General features: G+C 56.8%; 1 protein-coding gene and 1 pseudogene across 3 annotated transcripts; both read right to left on the bottom strand.

Moving 5' to 3' along the window:
• The window catches only part of LOC112612865, a 19,061-nt pseudogene extending 16,274 nt beyond the window's left edge, over positions 1–2,787 (bottom strand).
• A 4,614-nt stretch (positions 2,788–7,401) lies between these two features.
• Positions 7,402–17,396, bottom strand: STXBP2 (syntaxin binding protein 2). 3 transcript variants are annotated; one of them, XM_025367159.1, is made up of 19 exons: positions 17,314–17,396; positions 15,733–15,782; positions 15,408–15,489; positions 14,683–14,759; positions 14,184–14,262; positions 13,990–14,093; positions 13,131–13,279; positions 12,861–12,945; positions 12,646–12,776; positions 12,443–12,550; positions 12,133–12,190; positions 11,921–11,986; positions 11,724–11,804; positions 10,531–10,669; positions 9,978–10,087; positions 8,942–9,037; positions 8,031–8,116; positions 7,771–7,928; positions 7,402–7,551 (listed from the first exon to the last, which is right to left on the bottom strand). In XM_025367159.1, the coding sequence occupies exons 1-19, from the start codon at positions 17,348–17,350 to the stop codon at positions 7,466–7,468; spliced, it is 1,782 nt and encodes a 593-aa protein (XP_025222944.1). In that variant the 5' UTR covers positions 17,351–17,396; the 3' UTR covers positions 7,402–7,465. The 3 variants fall into 3 exon arrangements, with proteins under 3 accessions (XP_025222944.1, XP_025222945.1, XP_025222943.1); XM_025367160.1 differs by having other exon boundaries at positions 14,184–14,253; XM_025367158.1 differs by having other exon boundaries at positions 7,403–7,551; positions 14,184–14,316; positions 17,314–17,393.
• Positions 17,397–17,818: the final 422 nt, after the last annotated feature.

The following is a 17,818-nucleotide window of genomic DNA, read 5'->3' as shown; positions in this document are numbered from 1 at the left end:
TTTTTTTTTTTTTTTTTTTGAGACGGAGTCTCGCTCTGCCGCCCAGGTTGGAGTGCAGTGGCCGGATCTCGGCTCACTGCAAGCTCCGCCTCCCGGGTTTAGGCCATTCTCCTGCCTCAGCCTCCCGAGTAGCTGGGACTACAGGCACCCGCCACCTCGCCTGGCTAGTTTTTTGTATTTTTTTTAGTAGAGACGGGGTTTCACCGTGTTAGCCAGGATGGTCTCCATCTCCTGACCTCGTGATCCGCCCGCCTCGGCCTCCCAAAGTGCTGGGATTACAGGCTTGAGCCACCGTGCCCGGCCAAGGCTCACACTCTTGTCTTCTGGTCACTTCTCACTATGTCCCCTCAACTCCCATCTCTGTATGGCCTGGTTTTTCCTAAGTTATAATTTTAGAGCTAGGATTATTATAATATTAGAATAAAAAGTAATTGCTACAAACTAATGATTAATGATATTCATATATAATCATATGTATGATCTATATCTAGTATAACTATTCTTATTTTATATATTTTATTATACTGGAACAGCTCGTGCCCTCCAGCTCTTGCCTCCGCACCTGGGTGGCTTGCTGCCCCCATGGGTGTTTCCTAGATGCTTCCAATGGAGTCACACATGACCCTCAGGGCTGTGCCCATTCCAGGCTCTTCTGCTGAGCTCGTGTGACCACTTGCCTCAAGGCATTCCACAAATAATACATAAGTCAATGTATCACGTAATCACTTTCTGTACAAACCAACTAGTTCCTGAGGGAAGCAGAAAGTTTTTTCAGAAGAACCACAGCTAATTCCAGTAGAAGGAATGATAAAGTTGGACATAATCCTCAAGAGAGTAATGAATCAAAAATGGATGGCTGGGGCCAGGCGTGGTGGCTCACGCCTGTAATCCCAGAACTTTAGGAGGATGAGGCAGGTGGATCTTTTGAGGTCAGGAGTTCAAGACCAGCTTGGTCAACATGGTGAGACCCCCTCTCTACTAAAAATGCAAAAGTAGCCCAGCGTGGTGACATATGCTTGTAGTCCCAGCTTCTGGGGAGGCTGAGGCAGGAGAATTTGCTTGAACCCTGGAGGTGGAGGTTGCAGTGAGCCAAGATTGCATCACTGCACTCTAGCCTGGGCAACAAGAGTGAAACTCCATCTCAAAAACAAACAAAAAACAACAACAACAAAAATTGATGGCTGCTAACAACTTTCTTTTCTTTTCTTTTCTTTTTTATTTATGAGACAGGGTCTCACTCTATTGCCCAGGCTGGAGTGCAGTGCCGAGATCATAACTCAGTGCAGCCTCAACCTCCTGGATTCAAGCGATCCTCCCACCTCAGCCTCCCAAGTAGCTGGGACTACAAGCAATTGCTGCCACATCTGGTTCATTCTTTTATTTTGTTTTATTTTATTTTATTCTATTTATTGAGACAGAGTCTTACTCTGTTGCCCAGGCTGGAATGTAATGGCATGATCTCAGCTCACTGCAACCTCTGCCTCCTGGGTTCAAGTGATTCTCCTGCCTCAGCTTCCTGAGTAGCTGGGATTACAGGTGTGTGCCACCACACCTGGTTAATTTTTGTATTTTTAGTAGAGACGGAGTTTCACCATGTTGACCAGGCTGGTCTTGAACTACTGACCTCAAGTGATCTGCCCATCTCAGCCTCCCAAAGTGCTGGGATTGCAGGTATGAGCCACCGTGACTGGCCTTTATTTTATTTTTAGTAGAGACAGGGTTTTGCTATGTTGCCCAGGCTGCTCTCAAACTCCTGGGCCTAAGCAATCCTCCTGCCTTGGCCTCCCAAAGTGCTGGGAACTACAGGCGTGAGTCACTGGGCCCGGCTCCTGCTAACATCTTTATGTGGGTAGTTACTGGAGACCTGGGACATTCCCCAAACCCACCTATCAGTTGTAGTGACATGATATTATGGACCACCTGATGGGACGTACCAGGAAGTAGCTGGCCCCACCAGCACGATATTATTCTGGCTACAACTGACCCTTATTCCAATAGAGCATGTGGCTCTAACCCATTTATAGGGTAAACATCGGGGCAGGGATGGGGAGAGAGGAAGCAACCTGCCAAATCCAGAATGAGAATCATTCCTCAGTACCAGAAAAGAACCAGAAAGAAAGCACCCTAAGTAGGGATACCACAAGGAAGTAAAGCAGGGGCCTCTCTGAGCTGGGGAAAGGAAGGAGGAAGTACAATAGCTTGCAAGGCACAGCATTGCATGTGATGGGAACAGCAGGTGCAAAGGTTCTGGGGCAGGGACAGTGTGGTGTGTTTGAGGAACAGCAGCCAGGTCCACCATGAGGTGGGAAATGGACTTGGGGGAAGGATCTCATAGGATATATATATATTTTTTTTGAGACAGGGTTTCACTCTTGTTGTCCAGGCTGCAGTGCAGTGGCATGATGGCTCACTGCAACCTCCACCTTCCGGTTTCAAGCGATTCTCCTGCCTCAGCCTCCCGAGTAGCTGGGATTACAGTCGTCTGCCACCACACCCGGCTAATTTTTGTATTTTTAGTAGAGATGGGGTCTCACCATGTTGGCTAGACTGGTCTTGAACTCCTGACCTCATGATCCGCCCGCCTTGGCCTCCCAAAGTGCTGGGATTACAGGTGTGAGCCACCGCGCCCGGCCCCCAACCGTTTTTTTTGTTTTTGTTTTTGTTTTTTTAAACACAACGTCTCACTTTGTCACCCAGGCTGGAGTTCAGAGGCACCATCATAGCTCACTGCAGCCTCGAACTCCTGGGCTCCAGCGATCCTCACAGGAGGGTTTTGAGGATCTGCATAACGCGTGCAGAGGGAACTTGATTTCGTGCTCGTTAGGACCTGATATTGTCAGCTGCTACCGCCCACGGGGGTATATAAATATTTGTAGACTCAATATTTGCCTTTAGTGTGAAGATATTGCATCATCTGAGTATAAGTAAGGGTCAGAGGCAGAGGCGGTTTAAGCAACAGACTTTTGTCTCCGCTGAGAACCATGAAATAACCCCTGACCTACTTCCCCGTCGTCTCTAATTAGGGTCACCTCATCTCCAGTTACAGACGCGGAAGATGAAAGAAACCGGGAAATTGCGCCGCAGCGCCCCCTGGCGCTCGCAGGGCGTGCTTACACAAGCCAGTCCCGGAGCGAAGCTGCGGCTTCCCAGGAAGTTGAGTTTAAATGTTTTCCTTTTTATTTTTTCTTAACCTAGAAAAGATCATTTATTGTGTCAAGTAACTACCCAGTTAGGCATGGATAAATTTTTATTTTTTATTAAAATGAGTACTGGCCGGGCGCGGTGGCTCACGCCTGTAATCCCAACATTTTGGGAGGCCACAGCGGGTGGATCACGAGGTCAGGAAATCGACACCATTCTGGCCAACATGGTGAAACCCCGTCTCTACTAAAAACACAGAAATTAGCTGGGCGTGGTGGCGCGCGCCTGTAGTCCCAGCTACTCGGGAGGCTGAGGCAGGAGAATCACTTGAACCCAGGAGGCGCAGGTTTTAGTGAGCCAAGATCGTACCACTGCACTCCAGCCTGGCGACAGACGGAGATTCCGTCTCAAAAATAAAATATAAAATAAAATAAAATATAAAAAGAGTATTGTAGACATTGGCTGGGCTCAGTGGCTCACGCCTGTAATTCCAGCACTTTGGGAGGCTGAGGCAGAGGATCACTTGAAGCCCAGGAGTTTGAGACCAGCCTGGTCAACATGGCAAAACCCCATCTCTACTAAAAGTATAAAAATTAGCTGGGCATGGTGTCGCACGCCTGTGATCCCAGCTTTTGGGGAGGCTGAGGCAGGAGAATCACTTGAACCCAAGAGGCAGAGGTTACAGTGAGTAGAGATCGCACCACTGCGCTCCAGCCTGGGTGACAGAGTGAAACTGTCTCAAAAATACATATATTTAGGATTTCACTTTTGTTGCCCACGCTGGCCTCAAACTCCTGGCCTCAAGCGATCCTCCCACCTCACCCTCCCAAAGTGCTGGGATTGCAGGCGTGAGCCACCGTGCCCGACCTTGAGCTTAAGTTTTAAACATTAAAACCACCTCCCTCCCACTCCTTGCACCTCCTGTAAGTTAAAACGCGTCCCTGCTGAGGCCTTGCAAAGGCATATCCAGGGCGGGCGGACCCCAGGGGTCCACAGCCGACCCACTTTCTTCCCCACACCTCATCCCCTTCACAACTCTGCTCATCCATCTCCCTGCCCTGGTGGGAGATTCGGATAAATCCTAATCGTGGAACTGCTGAATCAGAGGGGGCTGCATTCTCCTCAGTCCCCACCCGCAAATTGTGTGTGCAGTTTTTCTGGGACGAGCGTCCTTAGATTTCCCTGAATTCTCCAAAGGATCTATGACCTCAAAATCAGGAGAGACGCCGGGCGCGGTGGCTCACGCCTGTCATCCCAGTACTTTGAGAGGCCAAGGTGGGCAGATTGCGTGGGCCCAGGAGACCAGCCTGGGCAACATAGCCAGACCCGGTCTCTACAAAAAAATTAAAAGATTAACTGGGCTTGTTGACACGCACTCATGGCCCCAGCTACTCAGGAAGCTGAGGTAGGAGGATTGCTTGAGCCCAGGCAGTGAGAGAGGCTCTACCTCTGAAGAGGCTGCTTCCTCACCCAATGCCCCCTCCCCAGGCACCCACTCCAGCAGCGAGAATTTCACCGCCAGCATGAGACGTGGGTCCCTACCTGTCCCAACTCAGACCCTGTCTATGATGTCCTATGGCCTCAGCAGGGACCAAAATCCTCACCATGACCTGTGTGGCTCCACGTGGTTCTCAGATTGGGTTGCAGGGCAGTACCCTCCCCTTCAGCTCCTCAGGGGCCTCTGGTATTCCCTGGCCTTGGCTTCTGCTCTGCCCTCCCCTCCCTTCCCTTCGCCCTCTTCATTTTCATTCTCTATGCAAATGCTGCCTCCTCTAGGAAGCCTTCCAAGATTGCCCCCAGACTGGGTGGATTAGATGTGATATGGGCTCCCACAGCCCCTTTTGCCTCGGATTACTCACATGGCTGGCTGTATATCTGTGCCCCAGAAAGGTTTCTTTTCCTTTCTTTTCTTTCTTTCTTTTTTTTTTTCTATGATAGAGTCTCACTTTGCCACCCAGGCTGGAGTGCAGTGGCATGATCATAGCTCATTGCAGTCTCAACCTCCTGGGCTCAAGCAATCCTTCCACCTGAGCGTCCTGAGCAGCTGGGACTACAGGCAGGCGCATGTCACCAGGTACCTGACTACTTTTTCTTATTTTTTTGTAGAGATGGGGTCTTGCTGTGTTGCCCAGTCTGGTCTTAAACTCCTAGCCTCAAGTGATCTCCCACCTCAGCCTCCTGAGTAAATTGGACCCCAGGTGCGAGACACCATGCCCAGCTAATTTAAAAAAATGTTTTTGTAGAGACAGGATCTTGTTATGCTGCCCAGGCTAGTCTCGAACTCCTGGGCCCAAGTGATCCTCCCACCTGGGCCTCCCAAAGCACTGGAATGACAGGTGTTTACGCTACCTCGCCCGGCCTCTCCTGCTCTATTGGCGCTGTGAGATTCACACCTCACTTGAGTGCTATGAGCTGAACTGTGTCCTCTCCACAAATGTCTATGCTAAAGTCCTGCCCCGCAACTGCCTCAGAAAGTGACTGTACTTGGAGATAGGATCTTTAAAGAAATAATTAAGTAAAAACGAGGTCATATGCGTGGGCCCTAATCCAACATGACCAATTTCCTTGTAAGAAGAGCAGATTAGGACACAGACATGCACGGGGGCGGGGGGAGGAGACTGTGTGAGCATACCGGGAAAAGACAGCTGTCTACAAGGAAAGGAGAGAAACCTCATAAGGAGTCACCCCTGTGGACATCCTCATCTTGGACTTCCAGTCTCTAGAAACATAAGACTATAAATTTGTTTGTTTGTTTTGAGACAGAGTCTTGCTCTGTTGCACAGGCTGGAGTGCGGAGGCACAATCTCGGCTCACTACAACCTCCACCTCCTGAATTCAAGCGATTCTCCTGCCTCAGCCTCCCAAGTAGCTGGGACCACAGGTGTGTGCCACCACACCTGGCTAATTTTTTGTATTTCTAGTAGAGACAAGGTTTCACCATGTTGGCCAGGCTGGTCTCGAACTCCTGACCTCAGGTGATCCACCCACCTCGGCCTTCCAAAAGTGCTGGGATTATAGTTTTGTTGTTGAAATGGAGGTCTCACTCTGTCACCCAAGGCTGGAGTGCACTGGCATCATCTTGGCTCACTGCAACCTCTGCCTCCCAGGCTCAAATGATCCTCCCATCTTAGCCTCCTGAGTAGCTGGGACCACGGTGCACACCACCACACTCAGCTAATTCTATTTTTTTTGTAGACAGGATCTCACTATGTTGCCCAGGCTAGTCTTGAACTCCTGGCCTCAAGCGATCCACCTGCTGTGGCCTCCCAAAGTGTGACTACGGGCATGAGCCATGGCACCTGGCAATTTCTGTTAAGTCACCTAGTCTATGGTACCTTGTTACGATGCCCTAGCAAACAGATACACCCACTGAAGGTCCTGATAAGTCCTGCAGTCAGGAGCCTCTGTGAACCCCATGGGGCTGGGAGGAGAAAGCATAGTTTGTTGTGTGCCTCACATGAATACACCGGAAGCTGAACACAACTGGCATCGTGTGCTTACAGGACCCCTTGGAACAGTTCTAGGGGGGTTGGAGTTCCAGGGTCCATTCTGCTTGTTAATAACAATATGAATGGAGCAGCCAAAATGGTTCCAGTGAAAATGGGGTAGCAGCAGCTGTCACGCTTGCACGCCACCAGCCTTCCTGCGCTATCTCTGTTCTCTCCTCTGCAAAGCAGCTGCTATTTTGGGCTCCCTGTTTTTAGATTGGGAACCCCGTAAGTTGGCCAGGGCCTCACTGCTGGAAAATCTTAGAGCCGATATTCAAACGAGAGTTCAATTCTTTTTTTTTTTTTTTTTTTTTTTTTGAGACGGAGAGTCTCGCTTTGTCACCCAGGCTGGAGTGCAGAGGCGCGATCTCAGCTCGCTGCGGCCTCCACCTTGTGGGTTCAAGCGATTCTCCTGCCTCAGCCTCCCAAGCAGCTGGGACTACAGGTGCACACCACCACGTCCAGCTAGTTGTTTTGTATTTTTAGTAGAGATGGGTTTTCACCATGTTGGCGAGGCTAGTCTTAAAGTCCTGACCTCAAGTGATCCTCCCACCTTGGCCTCCCAGAGTGCTGGGATTACAGGCGTGAGCCACCATGCCCTGCCAAAAGTCCAAGTTCTTAACCTCCACAAGGGCTTGAGATGCCCTGGGGGGCAGGGAGAGGCTAATTCTCCTTCTGAGAGGATAATAGGGGTTGGTGGGGCCTGGGGCACAGGCCTGGCTCAGCACAACTCCCAGGGGATCCCTTGGAAAGACAATGAGGCGGGCGCTGGCTGGCAGAGAGACGGGAATAGTTTATTTCTCTGGAAAGGGAGGGGTAGGGGGCAGGTCCAGGGGTCAGGGCAGGGCAATGTCCTCCAGCTTCTGGTCCAGTGTCTTCAGGTCATCCAGGAAGCGGCTCGGGGTGAGGATGTGTGAAGAGCCTGTGCAGGAGCAGAGGTTTGGAGACGATGTTGGGGGACATTGCCTTCGTCTTTGACAGGCTCCCGCCAGGGTCCCAGCTGGTGTGGAGCTGTCCCTGTCCCTCGGCAAACCAGGTCCCTGACTCGAAGGACTCTGGAGTCTAGGAACCTAGAAGGTCCAAGTCCAGCCCCCGGGAAGCCAAGCCTTGGAGCCCCAGGGTCCCAGTCCTGATGACTTACCAATGAGCACCTCCCACTTGCCCTCGGTGGCCCTGGTCACCTCGTAGGCGGCCCTCATCTCTGACATGGCCACACCGCCCATGACGTACACGATGAGCCGGGGGCCCGCCCGGGCCTCTACGCCGGCCTTGTTCTTGTGCCAGTGACCGAAGCGGGCGCTGCAGGGCAGGGGCAGAAAGTCCAGGCAGGAGGTCCTCACCGCCGCCAGGCCACCCGCTAACACAGACCCAGGCGTGGTGGGGGCGGCCCCGGGGCCTCACCTGACGGCGGCCTGGGAGCTGGCCGTGGGGGCGGGGTCGGATACGAAGGGCCACACGTTCCTGTCCAGCCGGTCCTCCACAGCGTCCTGGTGGCCGAGACGGGGGTGAGGGGAGGAACCCCAGGCATGGGCCCGGGGTCAGGAGTGCCCCCCACAGGGTATTCAGGGGCCAAGATCCTGGCAGACAGGAACCAACATCTCCACCAGCTGCCTCTGGGGGACCCAGGAGTCTAAGCCTCTAGGCCATTGGGGACCTAGAAAGCTAGACCCATACTCACTGGGAACCCACGAATCTAATTCCGTAACTCCTTGGGGACCCAGAAGTCTAAACCCATAATTCCTTGGGGACCCAGTAGTCTGGGCCTCCAGGCCCTTGGGGACCATCAGTCAATACCCGCAGCCCTTTGGGGAACCCAGAGTCTGGACTCTCAGCTCCTCGGAGCCCCAGAAGTCCGGGTATTCAAGGTCCGTGGGGATGAGGAGGCCCAGGTCTCTGGCCCCCAGGCAGGAGGAGGAGCCGGGGCTCTTAGAGGAACAAGGAGGAAGCAGGAAGCCGCCCGGCTCATTACTATTGGATGGTGCTGCCCCGGGATCCTGGGAAAGGCCAGGGCTGGGGCTCAGGGGGGGCTCAGGGGGGGTCCTGGGGGGCAGGGGAACAGACTACAGAGATGTAGAGGAGGCAGCCAGCAGGTAGGGAGGAAGTGAGGCTCCCCAGCACAGGCCCCGATGTCACCCCAATTCCTCAGCTGCAGGCTTGGCGTGCCCCCCTCGGCAGAGCAGATCGGTGCCAAGGGAGTGCCAGCAATGAGCATTTTCCCCTAAGCCCTGAGGCTTAGCGCCTCGGCAGGAGGGAGGCTGAGCTGCCAGCTGATGCGGAGGGTTGGCCCCCACCCTGACCTGCCCACCCAGTACCTCCATTACGTCCTTGATGACCGGGGTCCAGCGGGACAGCTGATAGGTGGGCTCCATGCGCTCTCTCGGCTCCAGCCGGCTGGAGGTCCCCGAGCCCTACAGGTGGGGCAGGGAGGGCCGCAGGAGGATTGAGGGGAAGGAGGCTGGTCACAGAGGGGTTGGCCCTGGTGTGGCTGGTGGGGTGGGGGACGGCAGGCAAAGATGGGGAAGTGGAACAGAGAGCAAGAGAGTGAGAGACAGAGAGACAGAGAGACAGCGAGAGAGAGAAACAGTGAGCCAGAGAGAGACAGAGCCAAAGGGAGAGCGAGTGAGACAGAGAGACAGAGGCAGAGATAGGCAAAGAGATAAGAGGCAGTGAGACAAAGTATGAAGGCAAGGAGAGAGACAAGAGATGAAGCAGGAAACACAGAGAGAGGAAGACGGGGACAGAAGGGGCACAGAGAGGGGAGGGGAACGAGACAGAGAACAAAGAGAAAGGGGAAGGCAGAGAGAAGGGTAAGAGATGGAGAGATAGACACAGAGAAACGGTGCACAGCGAGATGGATGAGGGATGGGAGAGAGATGGGGACAGGGTGAGGGCACTGTGGAGGGGGACGCACAGGGCCAGAGAGACAGGAGAGGTTCACCCAAGAGTAAAGCACACACATGGCTGTGTGCGGGTGCTAGATAGGTGCGGGGGACCCTCAGAGACCCCTGGGAGCCCAGATAGACAGTGTGCTGTAGCCCCCACACTAGGGAGTAGACCCTACTCCCTGCCTCTAGCACTCAGACCACCCGCCCCCAACCGCACCACTGCCAGGACCAGCGTGGCAGTGCCCATTCTCTCCCCCTGCCTATTGTGTGAGCTCGGACTCGGGGAGGCCCCAGCATCCTCTGGGCCCCAGACCAGACCCGAAACACTGCTTTTGGCCTCCCAGCAACCACACCATGCCAGGAACCACACCATGCCTGTGCACCACCGGCCCTCTGCCTTGCAGGGCCCCGGCCGTGATCCACGCCCTCTCCCAGAGTCCCCCCACGCCCGCTCCTGGCGTACCCCAGGGTTGGTGACAGTGCCTCCCAGCTGCTCCAGGTTGCGGATGAGGCTGCTGTGCGCCTGTACATTGGCATGCTGGATCAGCTTGGCCAGGTTCTCCTCACTCACACCTGGGGGACGGGGATGGGCGGGGTGGAGGCAGCAGCCAGGTGGGCTCCCAGGTTTAGGGGAATTTGGGGTGGGCTGAGGAGCTCCCAGGACTCTGATGGGAGAATCTTGCAGTGGGGAGGGCCTCAGGGCCCTGGGCTAGTGTGAGCAAGAGTGGGGAACCTGGAGGGGGTAGATCAAGGGCTCCTCCAGATGAGCTGAGGGAGCCCCACATCTATAGGAATCATAGATGTGAGGGTTTCCATGTCAGCAGGGAGCCCTCACCTCAATGGAGGAATCCCCAAGCCAATGGAGAGGGTTCCCGGGTCCAGAGGGGTAGCTGTGGGGGTTGGTGAGCCCGCTGAGTGGAAATGACCCAAGGAGAGCTGTGGGGTTCAGCAGTTCCCAGGATTGTGGGAGACCCTGGCAAATGGGGGCATTCCAACTCCCCACAGCCCCCACCCACCATTGCGAAGGAGGATGTAGAGCAGCAGGACCCGGATCTTGTCGTAGGCAGGCACCGCCGCGTCCAGCAGCACCGGCACGATCAGCTTCATGGAGTCCTTGATCTTTTCCCCCTCCGCGTCAGAGCCCATGGCCAGGTCCTGCAGGCATAGGGTCAGCCGTCCAGCGGCCGCTATGTGTCAGGGAAGGGGATGGGAGAGGCAGGCCAGGGACGTCCCCAGGGGTAGGCAGGCCAGGGACATCCCCAGGATCCTTGGCAAGAAGACATTTGGGTCCTACCTCATCTCAGCACCAGGTCTCAAGGTCCCACCCCTGTCCAGGGACAGTCTCTCCACAGGCCCTGCTCCTCACCCAGGTCCCACCTTTCCAAGGCCCTGCCCACCTATGCACAGGCCACACCCCTATCCTGAGACCACCTCTCCAAGGCTCCATCCCTCACCCAGGTCCCACCTCTCCAAAGCTCCACCCCTCACCCAGGTCCTATCTCTCCAAGTTTCCACCCCTCATCCAGGTCCCAGCTCTCCAAGGTTCCGCCCCTCACCCAGGTCCCACCTCTCCACGGCTCTACCCCTCTCCCAGGTCCTACCTCTCCAAGGCCCCACCACTGACTCAGGTCCCACCTCTCCAAAGCTCCGCCCCTCTCCCAGGTCCCACCTCTCCAAGGCTCCACCCCTCTCCCAGGTCCCACCTCTCTAACGCTTCACCCTCTCCCAGGTCCCACCTCTCCAAGGCTCCGCCCCTCACCCAGGTCCCACCTCTCCAAGGTTCTGCCCCCACCCAGGTCCCACCTCTCCAAGGCTCCGCCCTTCACCCAGGTCCCACCTCTTCAAGGCTCCGCCCCTCTCCCAGGTCCCACCTCTCCAAGACTCTGCCTACCTCTCCAAGGTCCCACCCACCTATGTACAGGCCACACCCCTGTCCTGGGACCACCTGTCCAAGGCTCTGCCCCTCACCCAGGTCCCTCCTCTCCAGGGCCCCATCCACCCAGGCACAGGCCACACCCTCATCCTAGGACTGTTTCTCCACAAGACCCCCTTCCTTTCCCATCAGGTCCCACCTCTCTCCAAGGCCCCTCTACCTCTCCACAAACCCTGCCCCTCCCCCAGACCCCCCCCCATCTCTACAGTTCAGCCCCTCCCCAACACACTGCCCCGGCAGGACCATCGCCCCCGCCCCCCGCAGGCCCCGCCCCACCTGCTCCACACTACACAGCTTCTCCACTGAGCCCTTGAAGTGCTTCATGCAATCATCTGCTAGATGCAGGTGCGTAGAATACTGCGGGGGGCAGGGTGGGAGTTGGGGGGTAACAAAGGCTGAGTCAAGGCAGAATGCAGACAGAGCATGGGGTTGAGGGGCCAAGGTGCCCCCACTCCCTGCCCACCCAAGCGTACCTTATTCAGCTCCTTCTGGTACTGCGGCATCTTTTTCAGGATCTGGGACAGGTCTTTGATGTTGGCCTGGGGAAGTAGGGGGAAGAGGGTAGGAAGTGGGGGGGGCGAGGCCAGGCAATGCCCACCTGGGCCTCACTCCAGGCTGTGACCCTGCCCCCATGGGGAGGGGCTTCCTTCCACTGGCGCCTTTGGTGACCTGGGTCTGCCCGTACCTTGTCCGTGGTCAGCCTCTTGCTCTCACAGAAGGTCCTCAGGAGCTCCGTGACCTTCCTGGCCATGAGGGTGGGCAGGGGTGAGAATGAGGGGAGAGGAGCCAGAGGTCATGTGTCCCTGCACCCGGCCATGGGTAAGCCCACTCAGGGGGCACAAGGGGAGGTGGGGTGAAACTGGAGGCCAGTCTGGAGTCACACTGAGGGGTGCTCATGAGGGCCAAAGACCTGGCAGCAGCCAGGGATCCCAGGGCTGCTACCAGGCCCACAGTGGGGGAGGGGAAGGGGGGATCCGGCTGCCATGTGCACGCACTTGGACACGTCTGCGATGTGCATGTGGCGAAGCTCCACCCACAAGTCATCGTCTTCGTCCAGCAGGACGGCCTTCTCCCGCGCCTCGCTCAGCCCGGTGGTCTCATATCTGGGGAGGATGGAGGGAGCCTGGGGGTCAGGGGAGCTGAGGACTGGGGAACCAGGTCGGTGGCAAGGATGGGGGCGGCTTCCAAGTCTGCAGACCTGTATGTGTCCTGCTCTATGTCCAGCAGATCATAGGCCATGGCCTGGAACGTGAGCTCATGCAGTAGTGGGGACACGGGGTCAGCCGCCCGGTCCATGATCAGCAGCTGGGAGCGGGTTTTCTCTGGGCCCTGGGGTGGGGTTTAGGGCAGGAATGAGGCACTGACCCTGAGCTGGCTGGGGCTGCCCCTCACCTCCCAAGCACGCCCCCTTACCTCGCCCAGACTGGGAGTGTCTGCCTTGAAGGCGTTCAGCTTGGCCAGGACGGCATGGGCCAACTGGGCTGTGTCCTCTGGGCCCCTGGTAGGGAGGCCAGACATGGGGGACATCATCAGGGGATGGGGTCAAGGATGGGTTTTGAAGGTGGGAGACAGGGACCAGGGTGAGGGCCGGGGCTGGGGTCACAAGAGAGGTTAAAGGTTAGGTGCTGCTCGTGGTTAAGCGGGAGGGGGCGGCATCGGGGTAGGGCTCAGTGGGGTTCCCACTTGCGGTAGCGGATGGCCGGGTACTCCTGCAGTGTGGCGCACAGCGTGGCAATCTGCTGGGCCAGCACCTCGAGCTGCCGCGCGCGCTCCCCTGCCCGGAAGGGGCAGTAGAGGTTGTAGGTGCTATGGGGGGCATCGAGGGAGAACACCTGGGCGAGGAGGGGGACAGAAGCACCAGGGTTGTCGCTGCAGGTGCACACCTGCCCCGCTTCCCACTGCCGCCACCTGCACCTCCTGGGAGCTGTCCCTGGTCCCTGAAGCCTGCTTTGCCAACTTGGAGGCAGGCCCAGGTCAACCCTAAACCCATGCCTGGAGGAGTCAGTGGATAAATACCCCAGCCCCTGTCCTTCAGGCTGGCTGGACAACCCCACGGTGCGCTCTATGCTGCCCCCTGCAGGGGCCCCGGGGGATAGAAATCAAGGCAAGAGCTCCTTGGACTCTGTGGGTGCCTCCCCTTTTTTAAATTTTACTTTATGTATCTGTTTTTGAGACAGGATCTCGCTCTGTCGCCCAGACTGGAGGGCAGCGGTGCAATCAGAGCTCACTGCAGCCTCGACCTCCCAGGCTCAAGCGACCCTCCCACCCCAGCCCCCTGAGTAGCTAGGACTACAGGTGCATGCCACCACGCCAGGCTAATTTCAATTTTTTTTTTTTTTTTTTTTAAAGAGACGGGGTCTTGCTCTGTACCCAGGCTGATCTCCAGCTCCTGGCCCCAAGCGATCCTCCTGCCCTGGCCTCCCACAGTGCTGGGATTACAGGTGTGAGCCACTGTGCCCAGCCTCAGTGTCTGTTTCTGAGAGAACAGGGGACATTTGGTCACAAATCCCCACCCCCTGCCCAGGATGAGCCCGGGCCGTACCTGGGCCTCGTAGGGGAGGAAGGCAAGGTGAATCTCCTTCAATGTCTTCACCACCTTTGCCAGACGAGAGCGGCCCAGCTCACTGAACAGGGGCTCGGGGCAGGCTGGGGTGAGGCAGGAGTGGGGTATCAGGCCAGAGCAGCCCCCACACCTCTTCGCCCCACCCGCCAACACCCTGGGCTCTCCTCACTCACTGTCGGTGAAGAAGATATGGGCCGCTTTGTAGGTGAAGGTCGGGGTCCCCCGGAAGTCTGCGATCAGGGCCTGAACCGACTGGGGAAGGTGGGTCACTCTCTGGGCCTGAGCTTGCACACCCAGGTTCATTGTCTGCCCAGGCCTCCCAGCCACCTCCTATCTGCCACCATATGCAAACATGGATGGACAGGGTCATGCATATGTGCACATGCACACTAGTGTCGCATCCACATGGGCACACGTGCACAAACACAAGACACACACGCACGCACACACAGACACATGCGGGCACACACATGCACATGCACAGACACACAGACACAGACACACATGCACATACAGACACACATGCACACACATGCATACACGTGCACACGCATACACAGATGCACACACATACACACACACTCGCACATGCACACACACATACACATGCACATGCGCACAGGCACATGTACACACATGCACACGCATACACACGCTCATTCATGTAGGCACCTTCTCCGTTGGGCTCAGCAAATAAATGGCCTCCAGGCTGGGAATGGGTTCTCGCCGTTTGTTGATGTCTTCAACAACTAGTAGGAACAAAGGAAGGGACACAGGTGGGTGGCATCCAGGAAGGGCCACATGGGGAGTCTCAGGTATGGGGAGTTGGAGGCTTGGGGAGGGGGAGTGGATGCTTAGGAGGGACTGCAGGAGAAACATACCTCGGGGTCACCCAGCTAAGAGTCACACGGCAAGGTTCTGCACACTTGGGGGCTGTGCAGCCAACTGGGTTCCAAACCGGGTTCCCCAATTTACAGACAGGGAAACTGAGGTTCTGAGAGGACAGGCTCCCTCAGCACCTGTCCCTCAATGGCAAAGTGACTGGGGCACCTCCTGGGGTCACCCATAGAAGGCTCTGCATTCTTGGGGCCTCACATCCAGAGTCCACCCTGGGAGTCCCACACAGCGCTCCACACAGGGGCTGCACGGTTAGGAAGGGGCTGCAGCCAGGGAGTCCTGCTGGGGAGGTCTGCAATCCATGGGCTCCTGTGGTCAGCTTGCAACATTTAGGAAATTGACTTGGTCACATGATCAAGGCTGTCCCTGCAGGGAGCTGCGTACTTGGGAGTTCTGGACGATTTGAGGGGATCCTACACTCAAGGGCTGAACCCTGGGAGCGGGGCACAGTCAGGGGTTCCCACACTCAGGTCCCATCTCACTGGGACGCATTCACTCACTGGTGATGCCCTCAGCCAGGATGTCTGACATTTTGCAGCAGGAAGACAAGATGCGCATGCTTGGGTGATCCATGATAAGCACCTGTCCAGATGGATGGACAGATGGACGGAGGAGCAGGCAGAAGAGGCCACAGCTGGCCCCAGGAGGGGCCAAGGCAGTGGGAGGGGCAGTTTCAAGGGCTGGGTGGGCGGGAAGACCCAGGACCCATTCACCCAACTCCACCCATGTGGACAGGCAGTTCTCGGGGGTTCCACATTCAGAGTCTTCCCCATGGGCTTGATGAGGGGCTGCCTCTGGGTACCCAGCCATCTTCCTTGCACCTACCTTCCACTCCCCATCCTTCTTGACACTCCGAATAACTCCGCTCAGAATTTCTGCAGGGAAGGGAGGGGAGGGGTCAGAACGCTGGTTCTCTGGTCCCACCACTGCCCCAAGCCTTCTCAGCCTTGCGGCTGAACCCCCATCTTAATTCCCATTTACTCTTTCGAAGAGAGGAGGGTCTCACTCTGTCACCTAGGCTAAAGCGCACTGGTGTGATCGTAACTCACTGCAGCCTCCAACTCCTGGGAGCCAGCGATCCTCTCGCCTCCGCCTCCCAAGTAGCTGGGACTACAGGTGTGTGTACCACCCACAGCTAATTTATTTTTATTTCGGTATAGATGGGGTCTCACTATGTTGCTCAAGCTGGTCTCAAACTTCTGGCCTCAAGCAATCCTCCTGCCTCGGCCTCCCAAAGTGCTGGGATTACAGGCATGAGACACTACACGGGAACCATTTATTTTTACCCCCCAGTTCTGAGAGGTGGCTTCTGGGGACACCCCCAATGTACAGACAGGGAAACAGATTCTTAGGCAACATGCAACTCACCTAAGCATTCTGAGTGTTTAAATGGCAGAGTGCCGGGTCAAAAGGTGCCACTCGATAAACATATTTTAGATGAATGAAAAGTGGAGAGCCGGGATCATCCACAGCTCTATCTGCCTCTAGAGCCAGGCTCTCCGATTCCCCACCTGCTGCCTCAAGTATTCCTGCTGTATGGGTTTCAGCCAGTCCCCCAACCCTGGTCTAAAATGTAGGACCCCTGGTTCCCAGCTCTGAGGCATGCCTAGCTGAGGCTAGCCCACCGACCTTCGGCCTCAGTTTCCTCATCTGTAAAATAGAATCACTGTTTTTCCAATCTCCCCCAATTAAAGGGTTTTGAGCTACAGACTGCCCTGCCTAGAGGAGAGAGTGGAGAGAAGTAACGGGGTGGCCCCGCCCAGCCACGTCCACTGTGTCATGTCCACTGTTATCAAGGAGGCCAGGGCGGAAGGAGCAGCTGAGGCCGGAACTCCCCGGGGTGGAGGAAGAGGCGCCTTCCACCCTTCCCCCAAGAACGGGGGCCGGTGAGGCCTGGACGTCTGGGTCCTCCAGCTGCAAGGCGCTCCTGGGAATGAGGCAAGGAGGAAGGCACCCCCTACATCACCCCCGTGGGGCCTGGACACGTCCCCTGAGCGCTCACAGCATCTGGGGTCGCTGATCAGAGCCCCAGGAGGTCCCAAGAGTCCAGCCCCTGAACTTTGCCCAGCTTAAGAGATCCTAGAGTGTGGGCATCCAGCTGTGCCCTCCTCCCCCGGCAGGCACCCTAAGAGGCCCAGGAGTCCGCGCCCCAGCCTACGCCACCCTCTACCCGTCCCCTTTGGGTCCCCGGAGTCCGGCCCCCCAATTTTGTTGTGCTCTAGTACCGGCAAGCAGGGGCGTCCAGCTGGGAACCCGTCCCCGCCCGCCCCCTCGAGGGTCAGGTGCTCGGACGCCCAGCCCGGCTCCCAACTCCTAGCCGCCACGAACCCAGGGTCCCAGAGCCCGTGCGCCCCCGACCCTGATCCCCCACGGGACGCCAGAGCCCGGCCCTGGAGAGGCACTCACTTTCCCCCACCACCGCCTTCAGCCCCGAGGGCGCCATCTTCCCCGAGGGGCGCCGCTGTCGCCGCTTCCGGGTGTGTCCCAAGGTGGGGGCGTGGCCCCGCGCGTCACCCACGTGGACCCCGCCCCGCGGGCCCTGATCCCGCCCCCTGCGCACCTGGCCCCTCCCCGCCGTCGGTTCTCGCCCAGGCCCAGGAAGTTGAGTCCCTGGCGGAGAGGACAGGCAGGTGCGTCCGCGCAGCCGAGCACGAAGTCGCTGGAGGGGCACACCTCGATGACACGCTCACAGACGGGAGTTCAGACACACACTTCCTGGCTTGCGTGCGAAGCGGGATCGCAGGGCAATAATCCCTCCATCTTCCCTGGAAGGTTCGGTGACTGCAAGATACACGCGCCCACTCGATGCCACCAGGCCGCCACCGTCTGGGCCTGGGATCTTGACCCACTTGTCTTCTGTACTTCAGGGTTTAGAGGCAGCAGCAGCCGCAGCCGTCTTGGATAACTTTTG

This window comes from Theropithecus gelada, chromosome 19 (genome assembly GCF_003255815.1).
Source record: "Theropithecus gelada isolate Dixy chromosome 19, Tgel_1.0, whole genome shotgun sequence".
NCBI lineage: Eukaryota > Metazoa > Chordata > Mammalia > Primates > Cercopithecidae > Theropithecus > Theropithecus gelada.
Note: the sequence above shows the minus strand (reverse complement) of the source record. Positions and strands in the feature narration are given on the sequence as shown.